We start from the raw sequence: 19,527 nt of genomic DNA, 5'->3' as shown, positions 1-19,527 counted from the left end.
TAAGCATAGAATCCCTGAAGAACGTTTCATGAATTAGATGAACCAATGGAAAGGATGCAATTTATACATCCAGATAAGAGAAGAAAAACGATGCAGTGAAGACTATTAAGAAGAAATAAATACGAAGGGATAAAAGATTCTAAAAATATTGGTGCATAGACTGGAGACGAAATCACATCTTAAAAACTAAATATTAGTAAATTATTAAATATCAAATTATATTATTACATTAGTAAATTATTAAATATCAAATTATATTATTACATCAGTAAATTATTAAATATCAAATTATATTATTACATTAATAAATTATTAAATATTAAATTATATTATTACATTAGTAAATTATTGAATTTAAAGTTTCATTATAGGAAACATTGCCCAAAAAAACTGAATCTATCAATATTTTTGTATTCAGATATATAATAAAAACATTAACACGTTGATTGCTACGTTGATCATTTGTGACCGGAGATTTCTTTCTCGATTAGATGGTCATTCAAACATTTAAAATATCATCAACTAAAATACTTCGAAGTATAGCTATTACTAGATAAAAAATTTTGAATTATAGATAACTAGACAATATTACGAAATAAAAGGTGCGCTGCTCAACAATTAAATATTTTAATTAAAAAATTCTATTTTATTACAAAAATTATGTACAGTACATTGTATTAAAACGTCTTAAGCATAAATGAAATTGACCATCCGCAATTATCCATAGTCTTTTTGTTCAATTTTTAACATTTTCCAAAACATTTTTTTCCAAAATATTTGGAAAAATTTTCACACCAGATATGCTGGCCGTCCCTTTTTTTATTGCAAATTTCTAATCTTCTTCGGACAAAAAAAAAAAAAAAAAAAGAAGTAAATTGGATCCGGAAAGAATTCGTATATTGGTGTTCTTGAACAAGAATCTGGATTAATTTTGTTATCTCATCGTTTGTATTATGTTCAACTGAGACCAATAAAAATTTATATAAAAGTGTTAACTACAGTTTTTAAAACAAGGAATGCAAAATGAGAAGAAATAAAATCACAAGAAATAAAATCAACGCTTCAAATTTCGAATTTTCGAAAGTTTCGAGATTTTACGAAATCTCGGGCTCGAGTTCAGAGAATTTAAAAATTCGTTTCGAACCCATCCCCCGGTTCGAAGCATCGTGTTTCACTTTACACCGCAGGAAGATAACAACCGTCACAAAATTTACACGTTCACCTAACTCCTTGCATAAGTTATGTCTTCAGATAGCAGCTAAATTTATGCCAGGCTATTCCAAATTCCTGTCAGCGACTGGGGCTTCGTCCGAATTCGTTGCACTGGTTTTTTTCGCTTCCGGACTTGTTTTCTTTTTTTTAAATCTCGTTGCGTTTGCATGTAATTGTCCCATGATTAGATGCAATGGAACTGGGTCAGAAAAGGGGAAGGCTCTTTTATATAAGGCTAAGAAATATTCAAGTGTATACGTTGTTCCCTGAAAGGTGCTGCAAGGAAACGTTTCTCCCATTGCCTCTCAACATTTTTCAAAGGACACTGCTGTGTTTTTAGAGTTTTTACCTTTTTCTTTTCACTTTACTTTCAAGAGTTTTATCTTTTCCCTTCTTTTAACTTTCTTCGTATATATACACGATGCACGCCCTGGAATCGAGGTTTATACTCGCTCTCTGGCTTTTTTCCCGCATTTCGGTTCGCGCATGGGAAATCCGGCCATATCCGAGCTCCGGAGGACGTTCCGAGAATGAAATAGAGTTAGACGAACCAACGGAAAGGATAGATATTATATTTCCAGGTAAGAGAGGATGAACGACATAGTGAAAACTATCACGGAAAAATAAATACGAAGGAATGAAAGATTCCAACAAGACTGGAGATAAAATAGCATCATAAAAACTAAATATTAGTAAATTATTAAATATGAAATTATATTATTACATTAGTAAATTATCAAATGTCAAATTATATTATTACATTAGTAAATTATTAAATATCAAATTATATTATTAAATTATTAAATGTTAAATTATATTATTATATTAGTAAATTATTAAATGTCAAATTATATTATTACATTAGTAAATTATTAAATATCAAATCATATTATTAGATATTAGTAAATTATTAAATATCAAATTATATTATTAAAAATTAGTAAATTATTAAATGTTAAATTATATTATTACATTAGTAAATTATTAAATATCAAATTATATTATTACATTAGTAAATTATTAAATATGAAATTATATTATTACATTAGTAAATTATTAAATATGAAATTATATTATTACATTATTAAATTATTAAATACCAAATTATATTATTTACATTAGTAAATTATTAAATATCAAATTATATTATTTACATTAGTAAATTATTAAATATTAAATTATATTATTACATTAATAGATTATTGAATTTAAAGTTTCATTGTGGGAATATGAATACGAAATAAATACGAAGCTATAAAAGCGAAAGACACATTAAAGACATCGTAAAAGCGAAATATTATATATTATATTGCAGTAAATAATATTACAATAATATTATAAATTATATTATATATTATTAGTTAATTATTAAGCTTGAAAAATTTTACTGCGAGAAACATTGAGCAAAACTCAAATCAGTGAATATATATGTATTTTTGTTGATTGGCAACATATTTGCAAAATTAAAAAATTGTTTGGTTTAATTTTAATACTCAGTAACGTCGTTACACGTTTTGATAATTCTATTTTGTATTGTTTAATTTTTGATTTACTATCAGATCGCTCGTTTATTGCAATAATGACGTAATCCAAAAATCACGATGAGTTTAAATGTTCTTTCTGTTATGCTTTCTTTGTTACACCATAATATCAAAATGATAATAATATTTCGAATATACATATATGTTGCAATAATAACAGCTCAAAATTTTCAATTTTTGAATTACAAAGAAATATAGTTGTTAATTATACTTTTATATACTATTTGTTCTACCGGTAAAAAGTACAATAATTCCAAAATTTCAAATTTTGAGTTATGTCACTATTGATAAACAAATGAATGATATTTCGTTGTTATTAAAATACTAGAGATAAGTTATCTAAAAGATGTCGAAACTTTAAAATCCTTCGAAACGCAAGAAAGTTTCGAGTTGTCGAAATTCAAAGCTTTATATTTTTTTTTTTTTTATGATTCGAAACTCAGTAATAACAAAAAAAAGTATAAAATCAATGAATTATTTATGAAAAATTATTTACCGTGTGAATAAAAGTAAAGCGAGATGTTCTGTAAATAGGTTTTGTTTTTAATATAAGCAGACATACGATCAATCATAATTCTGGAACGATAATGTAAAACGTAAAACATCAAACTCTTACAAAGAAATTACCAAAAAGAAAGATATTTCATTACACCATCATCAACGATATAATTTGACTTCCGGTACACGACACTACAGTCGATGAAAAAAGATATAGATTAGATCAGATATTAACGTTCTTAAACAAGAATCTGAATTAGATACTTTTGTATCTATATTTTTATTTAACTTCGACCAATTTATAAAAAATTTATATAAAAATGCTAACTCTAATTTGTGAAAGAAAAAGTTCTTGAAATAAAATCAACACTTCGAGTTTCGAGTGCTTCGAGGTTTAAAGGTTTCGAGAGTTTCGAAACTTCACAAAGTCTCGGATTCGAGAATTTAAAAATCAGTTTCGAGCTCTACTCTAAAAAATATTAAATAACATATTTGTAACGATCATTAGTTCCCAGATTTTGCATCGGCGTCGATGATTATAATTCAATTTCAATAATTTCTCTTTTATAAGTAAACGGAATTCTGATCAATGGGAATTAATTGTTCATTATGTTAGTAGAATAGTAGAAAAAGATTTATACAAAACTTGTTTAGTAGTTTAGTCATGCTTTTCACTATATTTATTGCTTTCCGACAGGAACAAAGTGGTGCGGAAGTGGTAATATAGCGAGCAATCCGGATGATTTAGGAAAATATTCCGAAACCGACGCGTGCTGCCGAAATCACGATATGTGTCCTGACGTAATCGAGGCTCATGGAACGAAACACGGCTTAACTAACCCTTCCTTTTACACCAGGTTTCTCTTCAACTTTGTTTTTCTGTTTACTTTCACCTAGAATTTCATTACTAGAGGATTTACTGTAGGATTTTTGTGCATTTGCAGGAAATTTTAAAGTACGAAAGTACGAAGTTATACAGAATATAAATACCCAAAGTACACAAATATACAAATATCTAAAGTATAATATATTTATTTTTATAATATTTTATACTTATTATTCTTATTATATTTATTATACAATACTTATTTACTTATATAATACTATTATACACTTATATAATATTATTGTATAATACTTATTATATTTATTATATATTCCATATATATTCTTATTATACTTGTTATACTTATTATGTAACATTTATTTTTATAATATTTGATACATAAAATAATTTTCCATTTAACTTTTATATTTTTTAGAGCATTAGTTTAGAAGATATTTTAAATTCTTTACAGTTTGTTGTTTAAAAAATAAGGACTACATAAGCGGACATATTATTTCTAGTCCACAAAATTTAAAAAAAATCATATGTATATTTCATACATACATATATATATATAATATATGTATATTATATGTGTACATATATATATATATATATATATATATATATATATATATATATATATATTATATATTGTACAACATGTACAGTACTTATAATTTTGTATATATATGCATATAATAATACACATACAATTATATATACATATAAATGTGTATGTGTATACGTGTGTTATACTATTATAAATATTTAAACACATTTAAACGATTGGCACTTCGCAGATTAAACTGCTCCTGCGATGATGAGTTCCACCGATGTCTTAAAAATTCAAAAGATGGTGTCGGCGGAAAAGTAGGAACTGTATATTTTACCTTATTAGGAACGCAATGCTTCCGAGAGGATTATCCCGTTGTTGGTTGCAAATCCAGCACCTTGTAAGTACGATTAACACGTTGTTCAACACAACCTATTTCGCGATGCATTCATCGAATTTTACCGCAAAATCGCTCGATCTAAAGTTTGAAGAAAATTTTTACCATTTACAGAACTGGCCATTGTTTGAAGTACGAGTTTGACACAACAAAACCAAAGAAGTATCAATGGTTTGACGTGCCTTCTTACTAGTCAACTTTCAACGAACCTCGAATATTAACATACTTTCGTTACATAATATACGTAAACACGAATTATTAACATGTTAATAAAATAACAGCAAACATCTGATGATGTTTCTAAGATCCATGTTATTTCCAGAACGCCGCATACTGTTCTATCTTCTGATTAGATGACTTTATTTACGCTAATTTAATTATACTATGCATGCGTCTCGAACAGCGAAAAGAATCACGTAGCACAGGTTTTCGAAAATTTCTATATAATACTTAGTGCACTATAATACATTCAGGTAAATTGTCATCGAAACAAAGTTTTTAAAAGCATACTCTTCGCGTGTGTACAAAAAGTAATTTTTTAACATCAGATTCCGGTTGATATTTTTGAAGGAAAAACAGTTGAGATATTCTTGCACTCATATTTTAGCCGTTTAGATCGATTGTACATATATACACTGCCGCTCAAAAGTATGTAGACACCTCCTTAACTCTTGCGTCTATCTAAAAAACATTATGAAATCTTTAATGAACTTTATTAAATTTCATGTATGCTAGTTCGTACAGTATTAGAGAACGCATTTAACCAATAATTCATCAAATATTTTACCAACAATAATAAAAAACAATTATATCTTCTTCTCATCGGTATATTCTCTTCTTTTCATCAGCTGTGTGCTTTTGTGTATCGTGACATTCTGGCTGTTAGTTTTTTCATTACTTCATTGTCAATTAGGTTCCACTCCGAAGACTTCCCATAAATGTTTTTTTGACTTTGGACTTATTCTGTGCCCTGAAGGAATGACGTTCTCTCGTAAAATGTTCAAATAAGCCTCTCCTTTTTAAATATCATTTTTATAATAAATAAAATCTCTCGTCATATTATTGCCGAAACCATCCCATACTATTACTGAATGTCATCCATGTTTGAAAGTGAGCATCACACAATTTTTATTGAATCTTTCGTTCACTTTGCGGCGAACTAAAATCCGGCGTTTGAAACCAAACAATTCGAATTTATATTCATCCGTCCACAACACATTTTTCTAGAAAGATATTTATCCTAATACTTCCGATAGAATGAAATGCAACGCTTCAAGTTTTTAATAAAAGAGTTTCAGCTATCGCTTTGCTGACTGGTATATATTATAAATACGAAAAGTATACAGCACACGGTTCGATTCTCTAAAACGTAAATGATTTATTTGATTAATTAAAAGCAGCAGGTAATCCCAATCTCATAAATTTTTAAATTTTAATGATATTCGACAAAATTTAATAGATTATGCAACTAATATGAAAAATTGGTTATGTTATTTCGGCTAATAATTTAAAAACACCTCTATGTTCTTTGGGAAATTACGGGAATCTGTACAGTTGTGAGATGATATGAATAAAGAAGGTTTCAAATGACCCATTAGAAAATTTTTTCTCTGTTCTCCGCGTGCACGGTGGTAGTTACAACCGAAATTCCTCCTGCAAGAGCGGTACGATTAGCAATTGGAAAAAAATACCATAAATACCATAAATACCATAAATTTAAAAAAAGTTTACATTATTGAAATTGTATGTCAGGCAATGACGTACCGTTGTTGTTTCGAAGGATATTTCACCAGAAGTATCAGCGTTAAATGCTTCATTGGTTTGCAGTAAAGAGAACATGGATGATGACAGTTTTGTTGACGATATTGAAATGGATAATATCGAGGAACTGTCAACATCGACATGTTCATTAGAATACTTTGTAAGATACATTGCTAAGAAATGTATTGATAAATCACAATGTTAGATATTAGGATATATTTTTTCTATTTACTACGATATTTTTTAGAGCTTATATTAATCCTGAAGGTAGTGTTGATTTTGGGAATTTACATACTCCAAGTCAGCAATTTTCACATATTTTTAAAATTATTAATTCTGCTTTCGATAAATGTTATCCGCCATTACGTAGCGAAGCATTTATATTGGATAAATTATTTTCGATAATTTTGTGTCGAAGAAAAATATCCAAATTAGTTTATTTAAGATGAATGCGCTGCACATCATAAAGATTTAATTTATTTCACTTTAACTGTGAAAATATTTACATAAAGATAGAGTATGGCTCGGAGAAAAATTTAGACTAGATTCAGGAGAATTACGCAAGAGCTTAAAAAACATTTTATTGTTACATTTGAATATATATTTTTTTAGCAATGATTTTGCAATATATTGTAAATAATATTGTATAATAAACATTTATGTATATATTAAATATATTCTAACACGATTTGGGGTACAGTCAATGTTCATTTATTTTTTCTAAAATATGTTATAATTTATGGAAGAGCTCAATTATGCTGATGTATTGTTTTGGTAAACATTTGTACTGGCATTGGTAAACATTTAATGTACTTCGGGATAGATAAGTACAAGTTGTAAATAATGGTAGTAAAAAATATTTCTGATAATGTTAAATGTTTTTTCTTACGTTGTTTTAAAACTCTGAGAAATCGCAGTATTTATGATCTAATATTTTTTAATTAGTATTTATACATAGAAAAATCATGCAGCCAGTTGTACCACGATTTACAGATTAGAATAAATTACTATTTATAGATTAGAATAAAAACTATTTACACTTATAAACATATTTAATGCGAATCATTATTTTTAGCAGTAGTATTTAAAATGAAAAAAATACATTAAAATATTTTCAACACTCTTCAAATAAAATACTATTTTAAAGACTTACTGTACCAAATAAAATATTTTATTTTCAAGATTAACCAAGAGTTAACGTGTGCCTTAAAATAAATAAAATGATCTACTATGTATTTGCTCTTCAAAATAGCATTTTATCCAACTCTGATTTTCTCTTTCTATTTTTCTTTCGCAGTTATAACATAAAACCAATGTTTATTGATTATTTGAGTTGTATTCTTTCACTTGTCCACTGGAGATTTATCTTTCAAAATTTTAAGTAAAACGTAGTAAGGAATAAGGAAACGTAGCGTTATTAAACGCTATACCGTATTACGCATTTACAATCCTTTACCTTACAGATACACACGTTTACGACTTATCTAAATAACCTAACATCGTATTCTTTCTTTCATTTTTTTTCATGTGTGCTTTGTTTTTGCATCATTGCTCTGCATCTATGTCTGATAGATATGTTAAAGGCGGTGAAAATTAAAAAGGCCCGAATAAATCTCGCATTCGACGCGGTGTATCATAGAAAAAAGAATATCTCGCATATTTCAAAGTGCAAGCAAATGATGCAAAAACCTGTGATAAGTGCGTCCGCATCGATTAGAATGCGTCTCAAAGAAAATGTCGTTAATTCGTTTGATAAATTAATTTAATTTCAATTATTTGTAAAATCGAGTATGATATAATCCAACTATCGTAATGCCTTTTGGTATGTTTGGTATGTTTTATCTTACTTAATATCAGTACGTTTGCTTGAGGAATCGAAATAAGCGCCACTTGTATCATAGAAATGTACTCACAACCCTCGCGAACCGTGAACAATCCACAATCATAAAGTTGTAGTAAAACAACGTTGCGTTTTCTTCTATAATAACGTCAGAAATTTCCTAACGTAATTAAATAAAGTAATTGCTGCTCAGTACTAGTAGCCTAATCGTTTTTTTTTTTTTTTTTTTAAATAATCTCTTACTACCACAACGAAAATTCTTCAACAGATCTTGCAGCACGTGGACGAATACCTTCTTCACTCTCGCGTATATATCAATAATTATTTTTAGTATATTACCCATTGTACCAGATGTTGATGTTGTGAAAGGCATATTCCTGAAGAGCAAACGATGATCGTGTCTTAACAACTACTCAAGAGGTAGTGATTAAAAGAACACGAATTGCAATTAATTGCAATCGTGTACACAGTAACACTTTAGTTATAGTGATGAGTCCATAACACTGCCATCCATACCACAGTCTTAGCATGTGTTATCCTACATGCACATGCTAACATCTTTCAGTTCTGGAATTGTACTTCATAGGTGTGCTCGTGGTAAACTATCAAATCATGTTGGTTCTTGCGCGAGACGGCCAATAGCTAGTCTGATTTGATTAGTTAACACGAGAACACTCTAGCTCAGACTGCGAATTGAGCCCAGGAATTGAGCACCCCAGATCATCACTTTAACAACTATAATACAAACAATGAAACATATGATCTTTGCACCCGACTGTGATGTGTTTTGCAGAACACCCTTGTACATAGACTTTGTTGTTGAAAACTGTTGACAACCATCCGTGAGCAGTGATGTTAAATAATATACCAAAAAAAGGCTCGACCTTAGATATTGAATTAGAACTGTGAGTGTAGGAATATTAGTATATTGCTCATCATACCAGGTGTTGATGATGTGAAAGGTTAGAACGGCATATTCCTGAAGACCAAACGATGATCGTGTCTTAACAACTACTCAAGAGGTAGTGATCAAAAGAACACGAATTGCAATTAATTGCAATCGTGTACACAGTAACACTTTAGTTATAGTGATGAGTCCATAACACAGTGCCATCCATACCACAGTCTTAGCATGTGTCATTCTACAGCACATGCTAACGTCTTTCAGTTGTGGAACTGTCCTTCATAGGTGTGACCGTGGTAAATGATCAAATTCTGTGTGAAGACGACTCTGTGAAACAGACTCCTTATCTCTCTTACTACTAATTCAAACCCAAACTAATGAATCACCTACCCCACCTTTACGCGAATTTGTCACGTACATCATACCCGAACAATCTGTATAAATAACAGACACTCGATAAAGCAGTCTAACTTTTACCAACACATAATACAGATCTCATTATTCTCCCAGTCACGAATCGACGGCTATTACGGTAGAATTCTCTTAGATAGATTCAGTCGTTCTTATTGGGAATATTTCAATTAATAACTTGTTCTCTTTATTCGTTGTGAATGAGGGAAAGTGGTTATTAATTATCATTAAGTGGATAAAATTGTCTCATCACATATTTTGTGAAGTGAATAGATTTGTCCCGTGACATTTTTGGCGATCCTGCCAGGATCCACTAGCGCAACATCAAAGGAAACACCTACAGGATTTCAGCACCTGGGACCACGAGAGCCAATCCTATTGATTCACCACCTGGATCCACGAACCATTCAAGTCTTTACTAAGGTAAAAATCTTTGTAAAAATATGACTACGGCTAAGAACAACGAACCCGAACTCATGCGTAATATACTAAATAACATGGAAGTAATTACTACGCAACTAAGAAGACAGGAAGAAATTCAAAAAACTCCGGGAGACGCCCTTCGGAAACTACTGCATTCCATTAAAATAATGGAGGACAGGCAAAAGAGCTCAAGAACTTAGGGACACAACTGGGTATCATCGCCATCACAGAAGACACAAGATCCCACGGCAACGGAATCAGAGGTCGAGAACACTATGGACACCGTTAGAAATGAACAACCAGGACGAAACGTTGGGACACCACGACGACCAGTGATCATTAACAATCTCAAGGTAACCGATGCGCTCCTAACAGTCGAAACTCTCTACGGAAAAGACGACATAAGAGTAGAAGAGTTTATTAAATCAGTAAAATTTGCGCGTAATCGCGTCAATGATCAGGACAGTTTACTGAAAATGATAATTGCTCAAAAAATAAGCGGGCATACCAAGAAGAGTATACGGTTTTGTATAAAAAATTTTGCAAAAATTGCCAAATCCCTGACTGATCTTATACAAAAAAATGTACCTTTCCATTGGACAGACAAACAAGAGACGGCATTCAACACCTTAAAACAGAAACTCGGCGAAACCCCGATACTCTGTTACTGTTTTGAATTACCTTTTACACTGACTACCGACGCAAGTAACAAAGGAATTGGAGCAATCTTATCCCAGAACGACCATCCCTGCTGTTTTATTTCCCAAACACTAAATGCAGCCGAGAAAAACTATACTACTACAGAAAAGGAACTAGTAGCCATCGTATGGGCAATCAAAAGACTAAGACAATACCTGTTAGGAAAACGTTTTATAATTCAAACTGATCATCAAGCACTTAAATGGTTACACAACATACGCGATCCTTCTTCTAGACTTATGAGATGGAGACTCAGACTAGAAGAATACGACTACGAAATTCAGTATAAGAAGGGTAAAGATAATGTAGTAGCAGACGCGTTATCTCGACTGCATCCACTCCGCATTATAGAAGACAAACCGGTGAAACTTAACATCAAAATCCGAAAAAAGATTCCAATGTCACCTGAACAGCTTAACGATGAATGACCTGAAATCGAAAAAATCCAATCACCTTCCGATCTCCTCTACGAACTCTCCTCTACACATGGAAAACCGATCCAACCATAGGAAGATCTCGTCAGACTTTGCCCCAATAAACCTAATTACACACAGATTACGCACCAACAGTTAGGACCGTATAACGAGAAAGAATGGCTATTACGACTAAAATCCTTACTCGAACACTTGACATCAGAAAATGATATCAGACTTGGATCAGGAGAAATTTTCTCGGCACTGCACATTGTGACAATCCAACTAATGCTCAGATTCTTAACCAATCAGATATCCTGATATTCCTGGCCACCGAACCATACACCGAAATAAGTCCCGACGAAAAGAAACAAATACTGTTTGAGATGGACGACAATGTCAATCATTTCGGAGAAAACAAGACTATCGAACGAATCAAAAATAAATATTATTGGAAAGGAATAGACAAAGACGTAGTAGACTATATAAAAACTTGTAAGACGTGCCAACAAAATAAGCTTACTAGAATGGACGACCTCGCGAATAAGCCATAATCCCGGACAACCCTACTTGACAAAATTGCACTCGACATTATTGGACTATTTCCCATCGGGAAAACCGGAAACCAATTCATCCTCTCTATCCAAGACCAGTTGACCAAGTATCTTCTACTCATACCACTAAACGATCAAAAGGCGAAAACCATTATTGATCAATCATTACATTCTCATTCTCGAAGCACATCTTAATCGATCAAGGACGAAATTTTCGTATGCAAGCTGATGGAATCGTTCGAAAAGGCATTCAAAATTAAGCATGTAAAAACTACTAGCTTCCATCCGCAAAGCAATGGCAGTCTAGAACGAACACACGGTACGGTAAAAGATCTAATAAAAACCTGCATTGATGAACGAAAAGACGAATGGAATGAATATCTCAATTTAATTTGCATGTCCTATAACACTTCGGTACACTCAGGAACACACGGGCCATACTCCCTTTGAATTAACTTTCGGACACGAAGCAAATATGCCTTCAGCTATCGCGACAACTTCCAGCTTAACCTATAAAGAGTTGTTCAAACTATGGAAAATTAGACACCAGGAATATCTTGATAAAGCAAAATTAATTATGATTAAAAATAAGGAGCGATATAAAAAAGAACAGGATAAGAAAATTATAATTAAAAGCGTATACAAAAATGGAGATTTAGTCCTATTACATAATGATCATAAGAGTCATAAACTTAGCAAAGAATGGTTAGGCCCCTACAAAATGCTAAAAATAAAAACACTCAACTACCTTTTAGAAATCAACTCCAAGAAAACGCTATTAGTACACGGTAACTGAATCAAATCATATTATTCCAGGGATTAGTGACAACGAGTCTCTGTTTGAAGATACAGCCCATAAATGATACGAGGATACTGAAAGAAATCATAGGGACTAGCTACATACATCACAACACAGTAAAAATAAATGTAATTTTTAAGATGGACGAATTAAAAGAAAACGCACAATTAATACATAGAATAGCTATACCCATGCACGAACACTGCTCAAAAACCAGATGTCAAAACCCCATAATACAAAGCAAAATAAGACAAGTAGGGAATTCAATATAAAAACTTAAGACTATACTACACCAACGAACAAAACGAGGACTGATAAACGCAATCGGTTCAATATCCGAAACTTTAGTCGGGACACTAGACAACGACGACTTAAACCTAATTAATAAAAATATAGACAAACTTTTCGATGACCAAAATAAAATTAGCAGTATATAATGCAAAACCAGACCATCATGCTAAAACAAATATTCGCGGACGACCACTTTGGAAGTCTCACAACCAAGTTAACGGAGCAATCTACCAGACTACAAGAAACACAAAACTCTCTCGCGTTAAATGCTATTTACTCTAGAAGTACTCTATTCAGAATTCACGAGCAAAATCAATGAATTTTATAACATAATATTAGGGAAAAATGGAATAATAGACACAACGCTCATTGACATAAACCGGTTCATATAAGCATACAAAGAAATAACCAAAGCTAAATCTGTCACAATTCCTGCACAAAAAGAAAATTTTCAAACTATTATAGACATTAGTAAATTAATAGCAATAGTAGTCAACAATACTATTATCTATAGAATTGAAATACCAATGTTAGAAGAACACGAATAGGCCATCCTCAAATATTATCCTATACCACATCAAGTCCAAAACGTATTTTTAGCACCCTTAATAGACCACGACATGAGATTGGAACAACCAGGATCACAGATCATTATTAACGATTATTATCTAAAACAAATATTGTAAAAACAGTCCTTTAGGATCTATTTGCGAAAGAACACAATCTACGCGACACGATTACTACAACGAATGTCAAACATTAAAAAAGAGCGACCACACTGAATGTGGCACAATAATATTCAAAATTGATACTATAACATTTGTACCCATGTATATACCAAATAGATATATCGCAATATCTCAGAGACCTTTAGAGATTCAAGCTCTTTGCAAGGAAGTAACAGAATTCACCTGACAGGTCCCTCTATAATATTCAGCGACGAAGACTGCACAATTGTAAGAAAATAATGTAATTGGAGGTACAACTAGAGAAATTCAAATCCAGGAAACACTATATACACTCAAAATTAATATCTCCTCAGATGACATAAAAATTCTAGAACATTTTATACCAAACGCACCATATGTAACTCCAAATTTCAATAATTACAAAGCTTCGCTCGACGACATGTACAATCAATTAAAACAGACTAAAACAGCACGACGTATTAAAAGCACTACAGACATAGTATTCGACATACTACGTTACGCCAGATACACATCATTAGGACTAATAACTCTATACACCCTCCACAAAATAGGATTCTTCAAAGCATTAAATAAAATCATACCCAAAAAGTTATGTATTAAAATATGTTGTAACACTACAAAAGTCACACAGAAAAAAAACTAGCCTGGTTCAACCAAGTACGCTAGACACCTATTTGGAGCTCCAACCAACATCTCAATGCACCTACATCAAGGTACAATCTCCGTGCGACCAAGACGCTTAATATTGGAAAACATCGCCGTACCAAAAATCAAGAAAAAGGTCGTACACTTTAGAGGACTAAAGTGAATCTAACAACGGGGGTGTGAAGCAGACTCCTTAACACTCCAGCTGCTGATTGACCTAAACAAATGAACCTGCCTCACCTTTATGTGAATTTGTCACGTACATTATACCCGAACAATCTGTATAAATAAACGACACTAAATAAAGCAGTCTAACTTGTACCAGGATATAATTCAGATCTCATTGTTCTTCCAGTCATGAATCGACGGCTACTACGATAGAATTTTCTTAGATTGATTTCGTCTGTTCCTATTGGGAATTTCCAATTAATAATTGATTCTCTTTCTGTTACGAATAAAGAAAACTAGTTATTAATTATCGTTAAGTGAATAAAATAGGCCCATCACATATTTTGTGAAGTGAGTAAAATTGGCCCGTCACATGTACATGATTCTGAGTAATTACCGAGGTCAACAGTGAACTTCCAAATAGCAGAATTTGTTTTCAGTTTCTATTATTACCAAGAACATCGTCAACGTATCAACAATAGTATATGTTGTGTAGCTATAGCATCGAGTCACATGTTTATAGCCGTTTTTTTTTTGTTTATACAAAATTAGCACGAGTACAATAGTTAGCTATTTGGGGAGCGCTAACATCTTGGCTCAATCTTGGCATCGATTCCCCAAGCACATGCTAACAACTTTCAGCTCTGGAATTGTACTTCATAGGTGTGCTCGTGGTAAACGATCAAATCCTATTAGTTCTTGCGCGAGACAGCCAATAAGAGCTAGTATGATTTGATTATTTAACATGAGAACACTCTAGCTCATACTATCCAGCAATAAAAAAGCATCCCAGATATCACTTTAACAATTGTGATACAATTGCTTCGCTCAATCAATCAGGATTGTGTTTTTCATGCCTCTTCTCTAACGACTTGATCATCTAGATGTCATGCGCCGAAAGACCGACTCATACTAAGTAAATTATCAATTAATTAATTCAAATCCGGCCCGGCGCACCGGGACGCGGATATGCCGCCTCGCCTATTGACTATTATCTCTAAACCACCATGAAAGGTCATGCATATGGACGTTGTATGCGGCGGTACAAAGAAAAACCCAAGCTTCGCCATTTAAGGATTATCAGCGAGGAAGACCGTTCCATGCGGGAAGTGACCCACTTAGCCGTTTAACTCGGAATTTCCCGAAGGTCCTTCACGGACCGTTTCCAGCGGGATCACCAGCTTACGCATCGGTCTCTAGCGTGCACAGCCTCGACTGTGGAGCTCGTGCAAGATACCGCTCATACAAGTATGTGCGGCACACGCGCATTTGCACGATCCGGCTAGGGTACCTCGGGATTGCTACACCCGTGCCTCTGCATCCTGTGCGCAGGCGCATCGGCCCCTGAGGGATGAATAAATTATCAATTAGATAACCTTCTGCTTCTTCAGGGTTTTGATCATTTCCCAAATTTTGATTTGCTGTCATCAACCTTCGGTGGCATTGTCCTTGGCCTCGTACCTGAAACGATGAGATCTCGAAACATTCCATAGAGTATTAAATTGGTTGAAATTTATCATTCTCACTTGGTGGTTCAGCCAGCCGACAATATACTTATGTATTATAGATATGCTTTGGCTTCAGTATGCGTCGACTTGCAGAGCAATCGCCGTCACTGGCCTAACGAGTATGTCTTTGGAATACGGGTAACTTGATCTGTGAAGGGAGAAGTTAGATTAGTTAACGCGAAGACAAAACAGCTACTGGCAACGCAAGACTATTGTTGTGTAGCAATAATTTTACATATTTCTGGATCAATTAATCCAATTCAAAAAATAATATTTATAAAATTATTTTCCATCCATATTTTATAATTGAAAATATAATTACAATTATTTTTATTTTATTAATTTTTATACATATATTAATTTACAAAATCCTTATTTATTAAGGGATCCAGATAATTTTAAAATAGCAAATCCAAAAATAATTATTCCACTCACATATTAAACCAGAATGATATTTTCTTTTTGCTTATTCTATTTTACGATCAACTCCTAATAAATTAGGAGGAGTAATTATATTATTTATATCAATTTTTATTTTATTTTTTTTAAACAAAAAATTTTACCTTTATTAAAATAAAAAATTTAAAATTTCACCCAATTAATCAAATTTTACATTGAATATTTATTAATATCTTTATTATATTAACATGATTAGATAGACAAATAATTGAATGTCCATTTACAAATTTAAACAATTTTTTCACAATATTATACTTTAATTATATTAAACAGTCTACAACAGACTGTTGTAGAATTGCTAATCGAGAGAAATACAATTTTCGAGACAAAAGTAATAGTTCTGGGATACGTTTAACGCTGGCGATCGGTAAAATGAGGCGCGAAGGACTTTGTGAAGATGCACAAGTCGATCTATAAATACAACGAGATACATACGTACGTTATTGCGAAATTTTTCCAAGATGAAAAGCTCTTGATGCCCTTGCTAACGTTCTTCGCAACCATTTTGTTGAGGAATTTCTCCAGCGTTAGATTGATCGTATTCGCCGGCGGATGTGCCATTATCCGTACCTCAGAGTTCAATGCTATTGTAAAGCTCGTCTGCCTTCAGCATCATGATGTCGGCTCTAAAAGAGAATCAAGTTTGTAGGAAAATTGTATACGTCAAAACCAGTAAAAAAGAGAAAGACAACGAAAAAGGAGAAAGGAAAAAGATAGAGAAAATGGTACGGTTGAGAAACGCGAAGAACAATTATGCGAAAATAGAGCAAGAAAACTACTTTAAAGATGGTGAAAAATACTTTAAAATATTGGTCAAGCGATCTTCAATGTCGAAGCATTTAAGGCTGATGATTCGAAAATCAAGTTTGCGCGATTTGTTCGAGGCAAGCACGTCTTACGAGGCTGAAAGAATTAAAAATGACGCCGACGCGACACCTTGACAAGATTTTTTGGAATAAATAAATTTTTCATTAGGATTCATCGAGCTTGAGTTTCGTATCTGATCGCCAGTTTCTCGACCTCGCAGTCCGCTCCTCACGTGAAATCTCATTTAAAAAAAAGATTAATCGATAATTATTGATGGGACTTTGGAAATTCAATCTTGAATCTTGAAACAAAATTTAAGTCTCTCGTGTTGCTTGGCAACCAAACGCGATGCAAGTATAGTTCGAGATGTCTGGCAGTAAAGACAGCGGAGGCTCGATTATGATGTTGCAACTTTGGGAATATTTTCCCGAAGCTGATAGGTACGGAAGGGACTAGGAGACTTTCATTTGAAGTGTAATTGCGAAATCTAAAACTGCTCACAAAAATTAGGGGATTATTATATAAAATGTTTTATTTATTATTTTATTATATAAAACAAGAAGTAAGCTTGTTTGCTTTTCTGACGTTCTTGTTTAATAAAAAAAAAAATCAAATCCTTTTTTTTATTGCATATTCATTGTGAAATATTCCCTAATTTTTGTGGGCAATGTAGATACCAACGATCTTCTATCATAAAATTTTATAGACGTTCACGGAGTTTATGGAGAGCGGTTTCGTGCTTCGGAAGGCTCAGGCAATAATTGTTTGTAATAGCAATGAAAACTGGGCGAAATTTATTTCAAATAATAATTTGTAAATAAATTTTTAAAATAACGTTTTTTAGTATTTGACAAATAATGGATTTCAATTAATGGTATATAGTTCACTTGATCAATTTGCAAATAATTGGCAAAATAATAAATTGAAATAAGAACTGATTATTTGAGAAAATAATATTTATTTGATAATTGAAAATTTGTCTTTATAATAATATTCAAAATAAATATCAATGAAACCAAAATACTCAAACGAAAAAAAAAATAATCAATGAAAATAAAAATAACGTATAATGTGTAAGCGAATGTTAGCCACGCCGCCCGTTCCTAGTGTAACGACGAGTCACCATGAATCACATATTGACTATAACAACGACTCATCCACCAACAAAACAACGATAACAATATCCCACCCTTGCCCAAAACTCCGATAACACAAGTATAAAAGGGCCATCCCCAAACTCCTCAAGTCAGTTCCATTCCGCCAACCAAACGTAAGTGTTTAATTTATTGTATTATTTTATAAATAAAAGTTCCGGCTCATATAAAAAAAGTGTTCTATTCAAATCCTGCATAACACCTAGGTGTGGGAAAACTTCCTCTCCTATTTGGTAGAAGAGGCCACTCGAGATTAAGAACCATGGGCCGATTCCAATGTTTATGACCGACGCTGTAAACCGAGCTAGGGTATCCGGACAAGGGTTGGAGGATACACTCCAGGCGACACTCTGTCGGGAGAACGTCGCCGAGATCGCACGTCCGAACCAGTCTCATCAGTTTTATCAAGAAAATACACGCTTTGTTGTTAACGGAAATTCCATTGTAAAATTATTGCTTACATATCAGAAGTGGGATTACCAACTCCACTAAAGAAACTTTAGTGTGTGAAGCGAGCACAAGATAGTACGGTACCGTGTTACAAGTGTCAGAGTGCGATGCCGAAGCAGTCGCGAAAACGTGATTACGAGCGGAGATCGAAGGCGTCGCGTAAAGCGGCTAGGCGAGCGGGATCATCTCCGTCTCGATCCAGGAGCCGATCCAGGGGTTCGGAGGACTAGTATCGAGAGGAGGAATCGAGTGGGTACTATTATCGCCGAGCCTGCACCCCGAGGGACCGCAACGCTCGGCGAGAGGAGGCGTCGAGGAGCACTGAAAGGTGGAGAAAAGACAAGAGATCACCGGTCAGGAGCCATTCGAGTGAACGACGGTCAAAAGATAGATCGACCGGGAGGGATGACGGTACAGGGATGTCTGGTGAGTCCGAATTTGCTAAGTTGACTTCGGCGTTGACGGAGGCTATCCGCATGGGCTCGAGTCAGGCAAAACGTG

General features: G+C 32.9%; 1 protein-coding gene and 1 long non-coding RNA gene across 3 annotated transcripts; one reads left to right on the top strand and one right to left on the bottom strand.

Annotated features, from left to right (window-relative positions):
• Positions 1-1,462: 1,462 nt before the first annotated feature.
• LOC122536300 (phospholipase A2-like) lies at positions 1,463-6,085 on the top strand. Its single transcript, XM_043668554.1, has 4 exons — positions 1,463-1,793; positions 3,949-4,108; positions 4,881-5,033; positions 5,145-6,085. Exons 1-4 carry the CDS (start codon positions 1,634-1,636, stop codon positions 5,221-5,223), a joined length of 552 nt encoding a protein of 183 aa, XP_043524489.1. The 5' UTR covers positions 1,463-1,633; the 3' UTR covers positions 5,224-6,085.
• A 2,231-nt stretch (positions 6,086-8,316) lies between these two features.
• Positions 8,317-17,404, bottom strand: LOC122536301. 2 transcript variants are annotated; one of them, XR_006308367.1, is made up of 3 exons: positions 17,051-17,404; positions 16,175-16,304; positions 8,317-16,109 (listed from the first exon to the last, which is right to left on the bottom strand). It is a non-coding gene; the product is annotated as an uncharacterized LOC122536301 (long non-coding RNA). The 2 variants fall into 2 exon arrangements; XR_006308366.1 differs by having other exon boundaries at positions 17,055-17,403.
• Between the last annotated feature and the right edge of the window lie 2,123 nt (positions 17,405-19,527).

The sequence above is a fragment of the Frieseomelitta varia genome, unplaced genomic scaffold (genome assembly GCF_011392965.1).
Source record: "Frieseomelitta varia isolate USP_RPSP 00005682 unplaced genomic scaffold, Fvar_1.2 scaffold_821, whole genome shotgun sequence".
Lineage (NCBI taxonomy): Eukaryota > Metazoa > Arthropoda > Insecta > Hymenoptera > Apidae > Frieseomelitta > Frieseomelitta varia.
The sequence above is the reverse complement of the archived record's forward strand: the minus strand, read 5'-3'. Positions and strand labels throughout refer to the sequence as shown.

Excerpts from the sequence above, each read along its gene's own strand:
- LOC122536300 (XM_043668554.1), top strand. The coding sequence starts at position 1,634 with ATGCACGCCCTGGAATCGAGGTTTATACTCGCTCTCTGGCTTTTTTCC. Across the intron at positions 1,794-3,948 it reads GATAGATATTATATTTCCAG|GAACAAAGTGGTGCGGAAGT; the intron begins GTAAGAGAGGAT and ends GCTTTCCGACAG. Across the intron at positions 4,109-4,880 it reads AACCCTTCCTTTTACACCAG|ATTAAACTGCTCCTGCGATG; the intron begins GTTTCTCTTCAA and ends GGCACTTCGCAG.